General features: G+C 44.1%; 1 protein-coding gene across 2 annotated transcripts in view; it reads right to left on the bottom strand.

Annotated features, from left to right (window-relative positions):
- PTGFRN (prostaglandin F2 receptor inhibitor) overlaps window positions 1-16339 on the bottom strand; it is an 86577-nt gene that overhangs the window by 35404 nt on the left and 34834 nt on the right. For both annotated transcript variants that reach the window (XM_081002827.1, XM_081002828.1), the window contains exon 5: window positions 9518-9943. In XM_081002827.1, coding sequence (XP_080858953.1) covers window positions 9518-9943 — 426 coding nt within the window. The remainder of the gene's footprint in view (window positions 1-9517; window positions 9944-16339) is intronic.

Genomic DNA, 16339 nt, shown 5'->3' with positions numbered 1-16339 from the left:
TGGGTAAGGAAATAAAAAATGAAGATAAAAAAATATTTCTCTATGCCACCACAGCCGCAAGAATTATGCTGGCACAAAACTGGAAAATAGAAACTATTCCTAACATAAGTGACTGGCAGGTCAAAATGATCAACTATGCCGAGCTAGATAGATTAACAGGCAGAATACGAGACCAAGACGACCAGAAATTTCAAAAAAATTGGAGTAAATTTTGGAATTATATTGGAACGGATATATAGGAGGAACTGGCGGTATTAGAAAAACTTTATCAGCTAATAACTATAAACTTTAATAAACTAATTACGCAATCCGAGATTTATTTGATACTTACCAAAAGGGTGAAGGGAAGTCAAAGGCTAAGGAGAGCCTAATGGTTATATTATTATTTTTTGTATGATTGTATGTTTCCTTTTTGTAGAGTATGAAAATAGGATGAATAATTTATGTTAAAATGTTTATTTTTGTATTTGTTAGTTCTTTTTTCTTTTTCTTTTTTTTTGTACAAATTCTGAATAAAAATTTACTTGCCATACAAAGCACTGTGTACAGGGAATTGCACATGGCTTTGAAGATGCTGTCACTCAGCTGATCAGTGATCCTGGCAACGCCCCTTTAGGCCAGATACATCTTTATCTGACCTGCACCTGGCATCATATATGAATAGTTTATTTTTAATGTGATGTGTAAATTGGGCCAATGGCAGGAAGTTTAAATTAGAGATCCACAGAGCTCCCTGGACGTTCCATATGTCATATATGATGTCAGGCCTAGGGCAGATGGACATGGCTTGGTCAAATAACCTAGTGAGACAAACTGGGATGTCTTGAGGACCAAATTATGTCTGTGGTCTGCAGCTTCTTCACTGCTGTTTTAAATGAACTGATGAAGTAGAAGGGGACTTATAAAAACTGATTGACTTGGTAAACGTTTGTTTTCATAAAGCTTGAATCCTGTGTCAGTGTCGGTTTATACTGTCCATTTATGACTATGCGATTTTAAAAGTGAAGTGGGCAGGGGATGTATGTTGATTTTGCTCACTGATGTTTAACCAATTTAATGCTTCTTTAATTTAATAGTTTATGGTATTGTAAATTTTAGTTTCAGGCACCGATCTCTATAATTTGCTATCTTCCTTTATCTGTTCTAAGTTGAAAATCAAACCAGTTTCCCTACTCCTTTACAGGATAAAATTTCAGCTTCAAAAAGAAAATCAGATTAGCAACAAGGGAAGTAGTTTATAGTAGCTTGACTGGTATATTGAACTCCTTCCGAACCCAGCCGTAATTTCTATTCCTCCTCCTCTGCCTCTAAAAACTTGCCTTTGATGATCAAGAGATATTAAATATGAATAAGAGATAGGAGAAGCTTGTCAGTAAAAAGCTACTGATTCTTGTCTCTGAAAGGCAGGCCTGTTCTTAAGAAGTACTCCTTGATTTGCCACTTAGCTCTCAGTTTCCGTTTGTGATCGATCTTACAAGGACTGAGTATCTATCTTAGAGTTGTCAGTGGAGCACAGTATTTTGCATTTAATGCAATCCACAGTACTCTAGATACAGTAGAGTTAACCTTCAAAAACACCAAGTGCCTACACTCTTATCAAGTGTATAGTGGCGAAATGAAAAGAGGAAATTTTTTAAAGGCTGAGAGAGCCTTACTAGTTTTGTGGCATGGCCACACACATACTTACACTGTGTGTGTGGTGCTGTTGTTTTTTAAGTACCATAGGTCAGTCCCAAATATGATGCTCACTTAGAGTAGCTATTATGTCCCGCTTTGCTTTACTTTGAAGTCATCCTCTTGTTGAAAGGCTGTCCAGTCCAAGTCCAGTTTCAAATGAAAGAACTATAAGGAGGAAGAGCAGAGGCTGCCCATCATCAGTTAGCTCCTGGATGGCAGACTGAATAGGCACACAGGTCAACTGGGCCAGCCTTGCCCTTGACAGTGAGAGATGTATTGCACTTCTATTTCTATTACAGTCATTGGGTCAGATTCACCTTACAAACCCTGTCAGCAGAAGGCTTCACAATAGGACTCTGCTGCCCTCCCCTGTGCCTCCCTAAATTGGTTTGGGTGGGTGGTTGGGAGAACAGTAGCGAGAGGAGAGGGAAGCTGATATGCTTCTGCTGATGAAACATTTGTAACAGTATGACGTCAAATTCCACCCACTATTTCTAAGTTTGCATATTATATAAACACATGCAAATTTATGCAAATCTGTGCCCTCTTTTTGGTAATATGTAAGCTTACCCAGCACGCTATTTATTTATTGGAAAACATGTAAGGGACCCTCACGGGCAGGCAATTATTCTCAAGCAATGTTTCAACATCCTACAACTACTGAAAGCATGTTTGAAAGGGGATGGATTTGTTATAATTCTGCTCTGGCAGCATACAATCAGATAAATGCCAGATTTAGTTTTCTATTCTAGATGCAAATCTTCAGATTAAAAGGAAAATGTCTGGTCAAGATTTGCATTTTAACTAGCTGGCTGTTAAGTCTTTTCTAACACTAGGTACATTGTCTCAGTATCTTCAATATCCCCCACAAACATCCCTTGAAAGTGCAAGGAATATTACAGACTCAGATTAAGTTACCTATAATTATTGTTGTATCAGCATGACATATTGAGAGAATGCCATTAAAATAGTCAAGTTTAGAAAATAGTATGTTAAAGGATCCAGGAGTAGAACAGACATCAGGTACAATGTAAGGTGGGGGGGGGGGGAGAGAGAGAAGGTCGGTGGATATTGTTAAAAATAAGAGTCTAGTGGAATAGTTATGGAGTGTTTCAGTTTTAATATTCCCTTTCCCCTTAGCCTCCTACCTGTTTATTCTGCCCATCTTTCGCATTTTAGGACTGGCCAGTGTAGCACATTGACCTTTTCTTAAGGTCACTACAGTGGTACCTCGGGTTACAGACACTTCAGGTTACAGACGCTTCAGGTTACAGACTCTGCTAACCCAGAAATAGTACCTTGGGTTAAGAACTTTGCTTCAGGATAAGAACAGAAATTGCGCGGCGGCAGTGCGGCAGCAGCGGGAGGCCCCATTAGCTAAAGTGGTGCTTCAGGTTAAGAACAGTTTCAGGTTAAGAACGGACCTCCAGAACGAATTAAGTTCTTAACCCGAGGTACCACTGTATTGCCACTGCCCAATCTTCCTCCCCAGATATTCAGGTTTGCAGACATAGTGAAGGGAGTCCTATAGCGTCCTTAATATTTCCAAAAACTGGAATGTTCAGAGTGAACTCTACAGATCTCTAGTTCAAGTATTTCTACTTCTTCAAGCCATTGGGCCAATTCACATTGCCTGGGAAAGTTTTGCCTATGGTCACAAATCGTGGTTTAAAACTATAGGCAAAACGTTCCTAGGTCTCAATGCTTCTCATAAAACAAAATTTAAAATAAGTAATAAAAATAGATATCCTACAAACAAGAGCTGTGTGTAATCCACAGAGACTTAAGTCCAACACAGAGAACCTCCAGCCTATGAACAGCAGTGGGCCTGAGGCACGTAATCTTAACAAAATTCAGATTGCCACAAACTCTAGAATGCAATGCCGAAGGCTAAATCATGAGATAGTGTTACAGAGATGGTGGCAGACAACGGTGAGGAAGTTGTGAACATAGGACCTCAAATACAACATGACCTACCTGGGTCAACAGGAGGTCAGGACTATCGCAAATCTGGAGCTAAGCCACATATTCTGACTGGTTTTATGTCCAAATCATCTGCCTGAGGCTAGGACCACCAGTGTTCAGTCCCTGCAGAGAGCCATTCCACTGCAGATCATAATCAACAACCTTCAGGTCAAGTGCTTTAAGGAGCTGCAAAGTCTAGTAAAAACACATGCACAGACCTATGTAATTCAGTTAACATAGTTTAGTTTTAATGTTATTTGATTTACACAGAGCAACTCAAAATTAAGTTATGCACATGAGACCCAAACTCATCACTTGGTAAGAAGAAAGGGGATTTGAAAAGCAAAGGGGGGGGGCAGGGGGAGAAACCAGTATCAGAAACAAAGATGAACTGTCAAAATACTGTTTTGCACATCTGGCAAGAAATGGAACTTGCTAAAATATCAAGGAAAACCGTGTTTACTTTAAAATAAATAAAAAAGCAGGGGGAGAGAATGCCACACATGCAGCCACCACATTTCAGATCACTCAAAGCACATCCAAAAGAGTATAAACAGATTTCCACAGTCTAACAAAAATGGGATAAACCTGTCTTTCACAAACAAGGCTACATTTTAAAGTCTGAGCAGCTATTATACTGTTTATGCTACATTTCTCTCAAGACACACAGCAGCTAAAAAGCCTCGTATGAGTGACAAGCAATTTGGATACTGTACTTTACAAAGAAAAGCTTCCATTCCAGTCCAGGAGGAGAAAAACATTCTTAGCCCAAGTATGTCACACAAATTTTAAAATGTCACATTTTTATCAGCCACCAGAGGAATCCATACATTTGGTGCATGTATATAAACCAATCTGCAGACTTGTTTCACACAAACTAACTTCAGGTCACATCTGAAAACCATGTGCAGTACCGCACAGCAGGCCCACATGCTCCCCCCGCAATCCCACACTGCCTGTTCTATATTTTGCTTTAGATGTTAGTCAAATCAGGGCTTGAGTTAACTAAGATTGCCCTGAAACCATGGTTTGCAGTCTACCAAAACTAATTTTACTTGCAGAGTTCTGTTTTTAAAATCAGATTTGGGTATTTCGTATGGATGTGGTATACACTTAGCTCCCCTCAATGAACTGAAGACATAGAGAGGCTTTTGTCTTTGCTGAAGCCCTCTCTTATTTTCCCACAGGATTTTGGGTCCCAAATATGCTAAGAATAAATTGTACTAAGGAAGGAAAACTATTCTCTGAGCCACTGCAGGTATATTAGGTCAAAGTTGCCTCCCAAATGCACCCTTTATAAGCCAGATGCCCTGCTCTCTGCTCTTCTGCCAACAGGAACATAGCAGGGGCCTATAAAAGACAGGGCCTTCTCTGCTGTGGTGCCTAACTCCTGAGAAACAGCTGATCAGCTTCCAGGAGGCAGCAGAAACTGCCCTGTTTCACAATGTTTTTCTGGATGCTGCTTTAAAGCAAGATCCTATCTGATACTGTGATGCTTTCTGTTACTTTAATATTAATTTATTGATGCATATGGGTTGTTGTGTATTTCTATTGACCAATGTAAGTTATCTTGATTATTATAGTAAGGCAGGGTACAAATGCTGGAAATAGATAATGCCACTGAGCAAATGGGAACAGGTCACTCATTATAATAAAAGAGGAAGGAGGAATAGATCACAAGCAGAAGGACTAGATCACAGATATTGTTGGCAATTTGCCATCCGAGTCATAATCTAGGAAAGGTCAGAATTTTTAAAAAGGTCAAGCTCTCTTGGAACAGCAGTATATATGATAAAGACTGCACTGCATCAAATGTATGCGAAAAGGCATTTTGTTTTTCAAAGGTCTTATTTTTCATGCAACGCTTTTGAATTTGGACACACATTCAAGGCACTGATCTCTCAGCCTCGCTCTGCTTGCCTGCACTGTTGCTGCTGCCTCCCTTCTGATCCCCTTCCTCCTGTACTGCAGCAGCCACACAACCATCCCAGCCTTGTAAACCATTTGGAGACAATTATAGCTTTGCAGTACATAAATTGCTTAAATAATAAAAACAAATCAACAAACAAACATTATTTTAAGGTTGGAAAACACACCACAAATGCATCTGCAAGACTATAATGCATTAGATAAATTTTGGACTCTAGACCTAATGGTCTATGAAAAGTGGAGGTGGGGCTCTTTAGATGGTAATGGACATTATTCCAGACAATCTTACAGGGACCCATCTTTAATTCTTGCTTTGAAATGTGGCAAGCCAGTCCTGCTGCATCTAGGGGAACCCCCTGTCCAGAGGGGCCCAGGACTTCTGCCCCAATTCTATCCCTGACGGCAGCAACAGTGATGGCCCAGTGCTAAACATGACAGTGTAGGCATGACTCTCCTCTCCTTTTTAGCCACAAAGGGCTACTAGCTCCTTAAGAGAGTTCCATGTATGCAACTGATGCTGCAGTGGACCAGCACTGCTCACATAGCTCTCTGGTGAGCAGCAGCAAGTACGTGGAGAGCACAGGGTGAATGTGTTGGTTGACACTCAAGTGCTTGCCCATGGGCAATACCTGCTTGGCCCAATGGAGCAAAAAATTGCAGAGCAGCTTGGCGTTCATCAGGCAGCCAATAAGCTGCTTTTAAAACACAACAAAACTTAATTCTATGACCCAGAAAGATATCCCAAGAGAATGAGTTTTAGTGTTTGCGATGGAAGTCTGGGCTGCTAATTTAAGCATTCCTGCCTGACGATAGTGAGTTGTGCAATGCATACGTGTACTTAGTTCTTCATCCTTTGAAAGATATTACTATATTAGATAGAAGCCCATGGCCAAGGAACATTCTCCTAGTCCCGTCTCACAGCTGAAGTGCACACTTGCTCTCAAAAAGTTTGCCAGTGTGGTGTTAGCGCCAGAAACTTCAGCTCCAAGCTTGGATGTTTCAGTAAGCATCTAGTTACTAAAATAATCACCGCATGTCCATAAATTAAGTGAGCCACAGATCTTTCCTCCTGATCCACTAATTTATTCCTTTTGCACTGAACCTTTTGCAGTGAGCTGCAAGCTGTCCATTCACTATGTGACACTCTTAGACACAAAGCCAGGATTTCCCTGCTGACTCGGTCTCTTCTTTATCAGTTAACTTTTCGTTACCAAGCAAGAGGAAGAAGGCAGATACCTATCTTGAAAAGCATGCCTCAACCAATGAACGGCACAGCAGAAACTACTTCAGATTTTCTGGTGCCAGATTAGGTTTTCCCCCAGGCCTTTTAAGGTTGCTGAGGCCTTTTAAATCTGTTTTAGATTTTCGGTTTCATTCTTTGCTCTTTTAGCTTTTGTTTTAAGGTCTTGATTTTTACCTCCTCCCATACTTTTATAGTACTCATTGTATGACTAATTTAAGCACAAAGCTTAAGTTTTCATTTATTTTATTTTAATTCTGTAAATGCCAAGAATGTTTATTATAGAGTGGCTTGCAAATGCCTTAAAAAAAAACCAACCTCCTGGTTGGCAGTGGGGCTTCAGTGCTCTGCATACCTCTTGCACCACATCATTAAAAGAAACCAAAATAAAATCATGTAAACTAATGAAATTTGCAGAATAAGGGAAACTGTACAAAAAATGTGCTTTTTTTGCACTGTTAATAGAAAACACAGAGGTATTTATTTATTTATTTTGCCTTTCTTGTAATGCAGGGCTTTTACAATGAGCCTGTCTGCCATGACACTGGGATCATGACATCCTTCTCCAGGGGATGAGACCAGGAACTCAGGGTGGAAGATGGTCAGCCTCAAATTTACACTTGGAAAAAGAGGAGCCCATTGTGTCAGTACCTGTCCAGCTGCTGGATGCTGCATTGCCTTCCTCTGAGAACTCCAGCTCAGAAGCCTTAGAAGAACCACAGCCTTGCCTGCTCTGCCAGAGTCAGTGAATGATAAAGCAAGCAGAGTCTGTTTAAATGAAGGGGCTGCTCCTACGAAAGACAGAGCTAGCAACTCGGATAAACTGCAGCTCTAAGACCTAGTCTGGGGATGACTGCTGCTGAATACAGCCTGGGCCACACACAGAACTGTCCAAAGTACCACCGAAGGCTTGCCTTTGTATTGCTGAGACCATCACTCAAAAAGGAATACTAGCATGAATTGTTTCAATCTAACACTTGAAGCCCAGATTCAGTGCTTTATTTTAATTGGATACCTGGTGCAGCATACTGTACACTATCTAGCCTCATGGCAAAACTGCTTCTCGACTGGTTCAGTAAACACATACTCAAAGCAAGTTGACAGAAAAAGAACACAGCAACTCTGATTCACCGTGGTGTTTTCATTCTTACAAACACCTTGTGGCAGATCCCCGCATGTAAAAATGGAGACAGAAAAACTCAGGTTCAGAAGTAGCTACTTGTCCCGGGCATTCAACAAGAACTGAAGCCATTGATCACATGAACTTTCAAGTCAGCCCTTAGTGCAGAGTATGACACAGTATTGTAGCTGCCGCCGACAAATAATTACATTCTGAAAAATCTTCATGACGGTGACTGCTGACAGCTCTGAAGCATGTGGATTTGGAAATGCTGTTTCTGTTTCTTCCACCCTTTACAGCCCAGACTTCAAGGCTACTTTGGTCTGTTCTTGAATATCACAGGGCCAGATCACAGGGCTTTCGGGAACAATGCAAGTTTCTGCTTGAGCTTTCTACAGGCAATGAACACAAGGTGTTCCAAGGAAAAGGGCAGTTTGCCTTTTTAAAGCATGTTTCCCACACTCAAGTTAAGTTATGTGCAGGAGTGCTCAATCAGGACTGTTGGCTGCTGTCTAGACACAACTTTCCATCAGATAAAAGCTCTAACCAAAAACAGCTGTTAGTTTACTCTATTAAAAGAACAGGAATCTGATAATGATCCAAGTCAATTACTTGATTTCCTTCACTCTAATCATGAGGCCGAGGGGGCTGGATATCCAAGGCCACCATGACAACCAGCATTGTGGTCCATCTTCCATGTCCCCACCTCCCACATCCACTTAAGAGTAGAGAATTGTGATTAAATGGTCTGTAAATCGTTCTAAACAAAACAAACGTAGTATCATTCTTAAAATTTTTCTCGTCGCCTGGGTGTGAAAAAATATCCTGACTGTGTAGTCTGCATCTGATGAACTCTAAGAATTCCAGATATACCTTCAATCTCTTGCACAACTCCTTGCACCAATTCCCTGCGGCTGCTATTTCCTCAGGACTCCACCTTCACATACATTTCAAGCTGCTTCTTGGTACATTGCCAGAAGGAGTTTGGACAAGAGTTTGTGATGGTGTGGGTGATATTCAACTAAGCTTTACTAAAAGCAGACTTGCTGAAATTAATTGACCTAACCTAGCCATGTTCATTCATTTCAGTGGGACCACTCTGAGGAAATTTTAGTTGAATAACACTCTGTGGAAGGAATTCAACATTGCCAGAGTGCTTGCTGGATGGAATCATTTCCCCTCTTCTCCCTCCACACATTGTTTTGGGTGTTCTCCTGATGCCTCCAAGTTAATGCGGGGGGGAGTGGAGGGAGCTGGAGCTGGGGGACAGGAAAGCGGGGAAGCCCCGATGCACTAGTAAGCCCTGTGTACGCTGCCCTAAAATATTTCTAGCACAGGACTCTTAGCAACCTTAGCTTGGAATTATTGTTGATTGTGCTGAACATTCCTAAATGGTACTGTGCTCTTTGATCTCATCATTAGCCACTTTCATCCACTTTCCCATCCAAAGATGGCAATGGCAGATGTATATACATCTATCAAAACCCTTTAGAAATTTTCCATCTCGGAGTCTCTAAAGGCAAGCCACTGAGTCACCAACAATTTGCATCACAAGTTTTTAAAGTCAGGCTGTACAAGATTCCTACCTTGTGTAGACCATAAAATGCTTACAGGCACAGAAGCCACATCCTTGATCTTTATCCAGCTGTTATTTCGTTGCCTGCTCCATGAAGAAATTACACAATAATAATCTCCTCTGTCTGCTTCAGAGGTCCACTGGATTCGTAAGCGGAAGGTGTCCACAGTTGGTTTAGAGAAAATAATTTCCCCATTCTGGGCCCGTTGTTTGCTTCTGTCCCCAACTACCAGCGTCCAGTCTGCATCCATGGTGGCAAGAAGTTCATCTTTCACTACTTCATCACTGCGCATAGGTAATCGGTAGTACCATGAGACAGTGAAACGCACATTTGTTTCAGTGTTCTGCGCCTCTGTGATCCTACATTCCAATTCTGTGGGATCTTCTGCATACTTAGGTGTTTTAGTCGCATTCAGAAACACATGGTAAGTTGGCTCTGTGGAGCATTTTGAAAAGCAGGGAGACAGACAAGGAAACAAAAGTATGAAATAAAGACCAATTCAGAATACAGGCTACATTTTCACATTTATCATTTCAGAACGGCAACATTCCTTTGGCATCTTGCAAGTCATGGCATAGGATGGGGCATTTACTACTTAGCTGGTGACTGTGGACCATGTAATTCCCAGAAATGGAGTATCTTCATGGCATGCAGCCCCAAGTCAAACAAAAGGCAGATTCTAAAGCCAATATTTAGTAAGTCACACTATACTGTAGGAATTTCATAATACAACATTCTGGTTACAGAACACTGCATTGCAATTGCAAAGTCTGCCTCTCAGGGAAATGTTTCATTTTAATGAACATGCTCCCCATTTTGGAAGGGCATGCCAAGAGCGTGTCAGGTTTCTGTACACTGCTTTACCATTCATTTTATTGCCCACTTCAGCGACCTTGGCAGAGGAAAGCTGGCACTAGAGCAAGCCAATATTGGAGAGCATCCCACATTTACTTGTTCCTGGTGTTGAATGCCAGTGCTAGAAACTGAATATACCCTTCAAGTTAACTTTACTGTGTTTTTTTAAAATACAATTTCTGACAGTTTCATAATCACAAGTCTGAAAGAACTATGAAGGGCCTACTTTCTGCTCTTAGCAACCATATTTAGGATCCCAGAAAAGAAGGAATACAATGCACTACCAATATTTATAAAGGTCATGGAGGGAAAGCTAGTTAATGAGCCACAAAAAGGGCTGGGTTGGCCAATCCTACCTCACCTTAATGTCAAGATCTGAATGAGGCTTATGGATGCACACACAGTTCCCTTGCTCCCTGCTTTGCTACAGTTTACTATTTTGTCCAAACAAGGAAACTATGGTTAACAGTTTCTGAACAAGCCAGGATATGAAAACTTAGTTTGAAGTTGGATTGATACCCTTACTTGTTCCACAACAATTAATTTCCTGGTTTGGCTGATATAGGAAGCAATAGTTAATCAACGTCTCCCTGGTTTGTTAGCGGGAAGGGAGGAGCAAAAGAGCTGCTCATGTGTGGCCAAAAGGCTTGTTCTTGGCTCAGCATAATGGTATATGATAATCTGAACCAGCCCACATAATTCACTGGAGCAGCTTGCTTCCAAACAGAAGCACCAACAACATTTTCATGTCCTCATTAGGAAATAGAAGAAAGTTGAAGGTAAATGGGATGTCAGCTAATCATATCCAGCATTTGCAAGACCTATAGGGAATAGGATGGCTGGGGCAAGTTTTGGCTTTGACAGGAGTGCTCCAGCTAGTCTCTTCACACTGACTCTCAGACAGAGGATTTAGCAGGAAGGAATAAAAGGCTTGCTGGATAAGCCTCATTCCTGCACTCTTGTCAGCTGTCAAAGAACAGCCTTGCTGACAGTTCAACGACTTAATACCCTGCCAAGCTCTCAAACTTCAATCAAGTAGGAGGGGGCTGCTGTTGAATTTTGGATGCAGTTTATGTACTACAGATGAGAATTCCTCTCCTGCTTTTCCCACCCGCAGGCAATGTAAGATCATTTGAAAAACATTTTGCTCCTCCCCCTTAACCTGCATCAAAATAATTACTACCGTATTTTTCGCTCTATAAGACGCACCTGACCACAAGACGCACCTAGTTTTTGGAGGAGGAAAACAAGAAAAAAAATATTCTGAATCTCAGAAGCCAGAACAGCAAGAGGGATCACTGCACAGTGAAAGCAGCAATCCCTCTTGCTGTTCTAGCTTCTGGGATAGCTGCGCAGCCTGCATTCGCTCCATAAGACGCACACACATTTCCCCATACTTTTTAGGAGGGAAGAAGTGAGTCTTATAGAGCAAAAAATACGGTAATTTGGGATGCAAAGGCTAAGAAATTCCCAGTGACCAACCGAATACTTTCAATGCAGAAAAGAGGCACCCTATTCAAGGCAGCTTTTAAAGCTATGGATGCTTTCCAGATAATATTGGTATATTGGGACCATCGGCTGGGTGAGGACTGCAGGGCCTGCTCCCTTCCAGGGCCTTTTCCAACTGGCCCAGGGGGCGTGGCCCAGGCCCTCTCTCCCAGCTATAAAGGGACTCCTGCTGCGGGGAAGCCTCGGACCATCGGCTGGGTGAGGACTGCAGGGCCTGCTCCCTTCCAGGGCCTTTTCCAACTGGCCCAGGGGGCGTGGCCCAGGCCCTCTCTCCCAGCTATAAAGGGACTCCTGCTGCGGGGAAGCCTCGGACCATCGGCTGGGTGAGGACTGCAGGGCCTGCTCCCTTCCAGGGCCTTTTCCAACTGGCCCAGGGGGCGTGGCCCAGGCCCTTATTTGGAACAAACTTTTGGGGAAGTGTGGGAAGTGTTCTGCCATTGCTTCCCTGTTCCAGGTGGTTAATGTGCTTTAAAATGTCCTCAAGCAGTCGGTGGCAATTTAAATTTTTATTCCTTTTTTCCCTTTTTTCCTTTGTTGGGGGTGGGTGGATGGGATGGATAGTTGGTTTGGGGATTAATTTTAGTATAATTGTTCTGTTCCTTTTTGTTGTTGTTGTTTTATTGGTTCTGTATAGTTTGTGTTTTGTTTTTAAGGGGTGGGATCAGGGCTGCCTGGGAGTGGCTCCCCAGCCAACACGATGGCTGGGACAAGTTCCACAGGGGGGGAAGCACTGGGACATCCGATCTCGGTGATCATGGGCAGGAGGCAGAGTTACGCTAAGACCAGACCATGTCATTACCGAGGAGGCAGGTTTAGTCGTTGTTTGAAGACTATCCCTGCCTCCGGGTCTGGCCTTGACCGGATGGATACTGGAATCAACAGGGGAAACCCACATGACCTGAAAGTGTTGCTGTGCAATGCCAGGTCAATGATGAATAAAACCACTGCCATCCACGACTTGATTGTGGATGGAGGATTTGACCTGGCATGTGTGACAGAGACCTGGTTGGAGGAAGCAGATGGGCCTGTCCTTGCCGCTGCTTGCCCACCAGGTTTCTCTTACGCACAGCAACCCAGGTCATGTGGGTGGGGAGGGGGGGTTGCAGTGATTTTTAGGAAGTCACTAGCTTGCACCAGGCGTCCTACTGGGAAGATCCAGTTCTCTGAGTGCATGTTCTGGAAGTTGGGCAATAGGGGCAGTACAGGATTCCTTTTGGTGTACCGACCTCCCCGCTGCACCAAGGATTCCCTGTCCGAACTGCTTCAGGTCGTGGCGGATTTTCTCCTGGAGACACCTAGTTTGGTTGTCCTAGGGGATTTTAACATCCATGCCGACACGACCTTACAAGGGGCCGCTCGGGACTTCGTGGAAAGCATGGCCTCCATGGGGCTGTCCCTGAATAAGTTTGGCCCAACTCATAGTCATGGACATGCCTTAGACCTGGTGTTCACCTCTAGTGACGTGGGTGATCTGACACTAAGTAAAAGTGAAACAAAAGAAGTGCCATGGTCAGATCACTTCCTGGTGCAACTGGACTTCTCCGCGACCCTTCCCCTCTGCAGGGAGGTGAGACCAATTCGGATGGTCCGCCCCCGCCACTTAATGGATCCAAATGGTTTCCAGAGAGTGGTAGGGGATGCTTTAGCCCATGTTGATGGCCTTTCAGCTGATTCCCTGGTGGCCCGCTGGAATGCGGAGTTAACCAGGGCTATCGACTGTCTGGCTCTGAAGCGCCCTCTCCGATTGCATGGAGCCCGGACAGCCCCGCGGTTTTCTTCGGAGCTGAGGGCGATGAAACAATCGCTGAGACGGCTAGAGCGTCAGTGGCAGAAAACTCACTCCGAATCTGACCGGACACAGGTTAGAGCTCAACGTCGAGCCTACCAAGTGGCGATAGCGACGGCGAAGAAGACTTTCTTCACCGCCTCTATTGCATCTGCAGAAAATAATAGCAGGAGACTCTTTCAGGTGGTTTGCAATTTAACGGAACCACCTTTACCACCGGGGCCTTGTAAAGACCCCAAGATCTCCTGCAACGATTTTGCAAAGTTTTTTGCAGATAAAATCACTCATATTCGGAAGGAGCTAGACACCACCGTGGGAGCAGGGCCGGGGCGGGAGAGTGCTAGAGCTCTGTCTGGTCAAGTTGCATGGAATCAATTTCAATCCGTTACCCCCGAGGATGTGGACAGGCTGCTTGGACGCGTGAAACCAACCACCTGTCTCCTTGATCCTTGCCCATCCTGGCTAATAAAAGCAAGCCGGGAAGGGCTGGGCGATGGGCTCTGCGGGGTGGTGAATGCTTCCCTCTGTGAGGGAACATTCCCAGATCCACTGAAAGAGGCAGTCATTAAACCGCTTCTTAAAAAACCATCTTTAGACCCGGCCAGTATGGCCAACTATCGCCCAGTCTCAAATCTTCCATTCTTGGGCAAGGTGATTGAGCGCGTGGTTGCTGAACAACTCCAGGCACGCCTGGAGGATGCGGACCATTTGGATCCCTTCCAAGCGGGATTCAGGCCTCACCATGGGACTGAAACTGCCTTGGTCGCGCTGGTTGATGATCTCCGGCGAGCTAGGGACAAAGGTGAGAGTTGTTTCCTGGTTCTGCTGGATCTCTCAGCAGCCTTTGATACAATCGACCATAACATCCTTCTGGACCGTCTAGAGGGGCTGGGAGCTGGGGGCACTGTTATACAGTGGTTTCTCTCCTTCCTCCTGGGCCGTGTTCAGAAAGTGGTGGTGGGGGATGAGTGTTCAGACCCCATGGCCCTCACTTGTGGGGTGCCTCAGGGTTCCGTCCTCTCCCCCATGCTTTTTAACATCTATATGAAGCCACTGGGAGAGATCATCAGGGGAATTGGACTGGGTGTCCATCAATATGCAGATGATACCCAGCTCTACCTCTCTTTCAAATGAGAACCAGTGAAGGCGGTGAAGGTCCTGTGTGAGTGCCGGGAGGCGGTTGGAGGATGGATGGCGGCTAATGGATTGAAGTTGAATCCTGACAAGACAGAAGTATTGTTTTTGGGGGACAGTGGGCGGGCTGGTGTGGAGGATTCCCTGGTCCTGAATGGGGTAACTGTGCCCCTGAAGGACCAGGTGTGCAGCCTGGGTGTCATTTTGGACTCACAGCTGTCCATGGAGGCGCAGGTCAATTCTGTATCCAGGGCAGCTGTCTACCAACTCCACCTGGTACGCAGGCTGAGACCCTACCTGCCCACGGACTGTCTCGCCAGAGTGGTGCATGCTCTAGTTATCTCCCGCTTGGACTACTGCAATGCGCTCTACGTGGGGCTACCTTTGAAGGTGACTCGGAAACTACAACTAATCCAGAATGCAGCAGCTAGACTGGTGACTGGGGGCGGCCGCCGAGACCACATAACACCAGTCTTGAAAGACCTACATTGGCTCCCAGTACGTTTCCGAGCACAATTCAAAGTGCTGGTGTTGACCTTTAAAGCCCTAAACGGCCTCGGCCCAGTATACCTGAAGGAGCGTCTCCACCCCCATCGTTCTGCCCGGACGCTGAGGTCCAGCGCCGAGGGCCTTCTGGCGGTTCCCTCATTGCGAGAAGCAAAGCTACAGGGAACCAGGCAGAGGGCCTTCTCGGTAGTGGCGCCCGCCCTGTGGAACGCCCTCCCATCAGATGTCAAAGCGATAAATAACTACCTGACATTTAGAAGACATCTTAAGGCAGCACTGTTCAGGGAAGTTTTTAATCTGTGATATTTTACTGTATTTTTGCTTCTATGGAAGCCGCCCAGAGTGGCTGGGGAAACCCAGCCAGATGGGCGGGGTACAAATAATAAATTATTATTATTATTATTATTATTATTATTATTATTATGGTAACAGAAGTACACTGAGTGTACAGAATCAGTGGCACCTCTCTGTTTAGTTGCATTCGGTGGGATGTCTGTTGGATGAGAAGAATAAGAGATAAGCTCTCTATCATAATTAGGCCTACAGCAAGCAGGATGGAAATCATTAGGCCATCTTGAGATTTCCTTTCCTTTCCTTTCAAAACTTGCACAGCTTATTCTCCTTCCTCTAAGGCTATAATTCTAAACTAACCTATCAGCCTATTGAACTCAATGGCTGCATTTACACATAGCGCTAAATACTAACTGAAGTTTCATAAACCATGCTAGGTAGTGCACAAGGGCTGTTTCACTATTCTAGTCCTTGAGAGCAGAGAAACAAATAATAAAAAGGCAGCTGGCTTAGTTTCATCCAAATCCAAGGTTGTGGTCTGCATTGCCCAAACAAACCAACATCACTAGCCGGGCTTACACCATTATTTGTTATCAGCTTATACTCTTGGGCTTGCTATTAAACGGTAACGCAGCCAAAGAGATTTACTTGCAGATAAACATGTTTAAAATTGGATTGTACAAATACTGCAGAAGTGGATTTTCAGCTGTCTTGGCTCTCTGAAGTACAAGAGATGCTGTGGCTGTCAG

This window comes from Podarcis pityusensis, assembly GCF_964106645.2.
Source record: "Podarcis pityusensis genome assembly, chromosome: 4".
In the NCBI taxonomy this organism is placed as follows: Eukaryota; Metazoa; Chordata; class Lepidosauria; order Squamata; family Lacertidae; genus Podarcis; species Podarcis pityusensis.
Note: the sequence above shows the minus strand (reverse complement) of the source record. Positions and strands in the feature narration are given on the sequence as shown.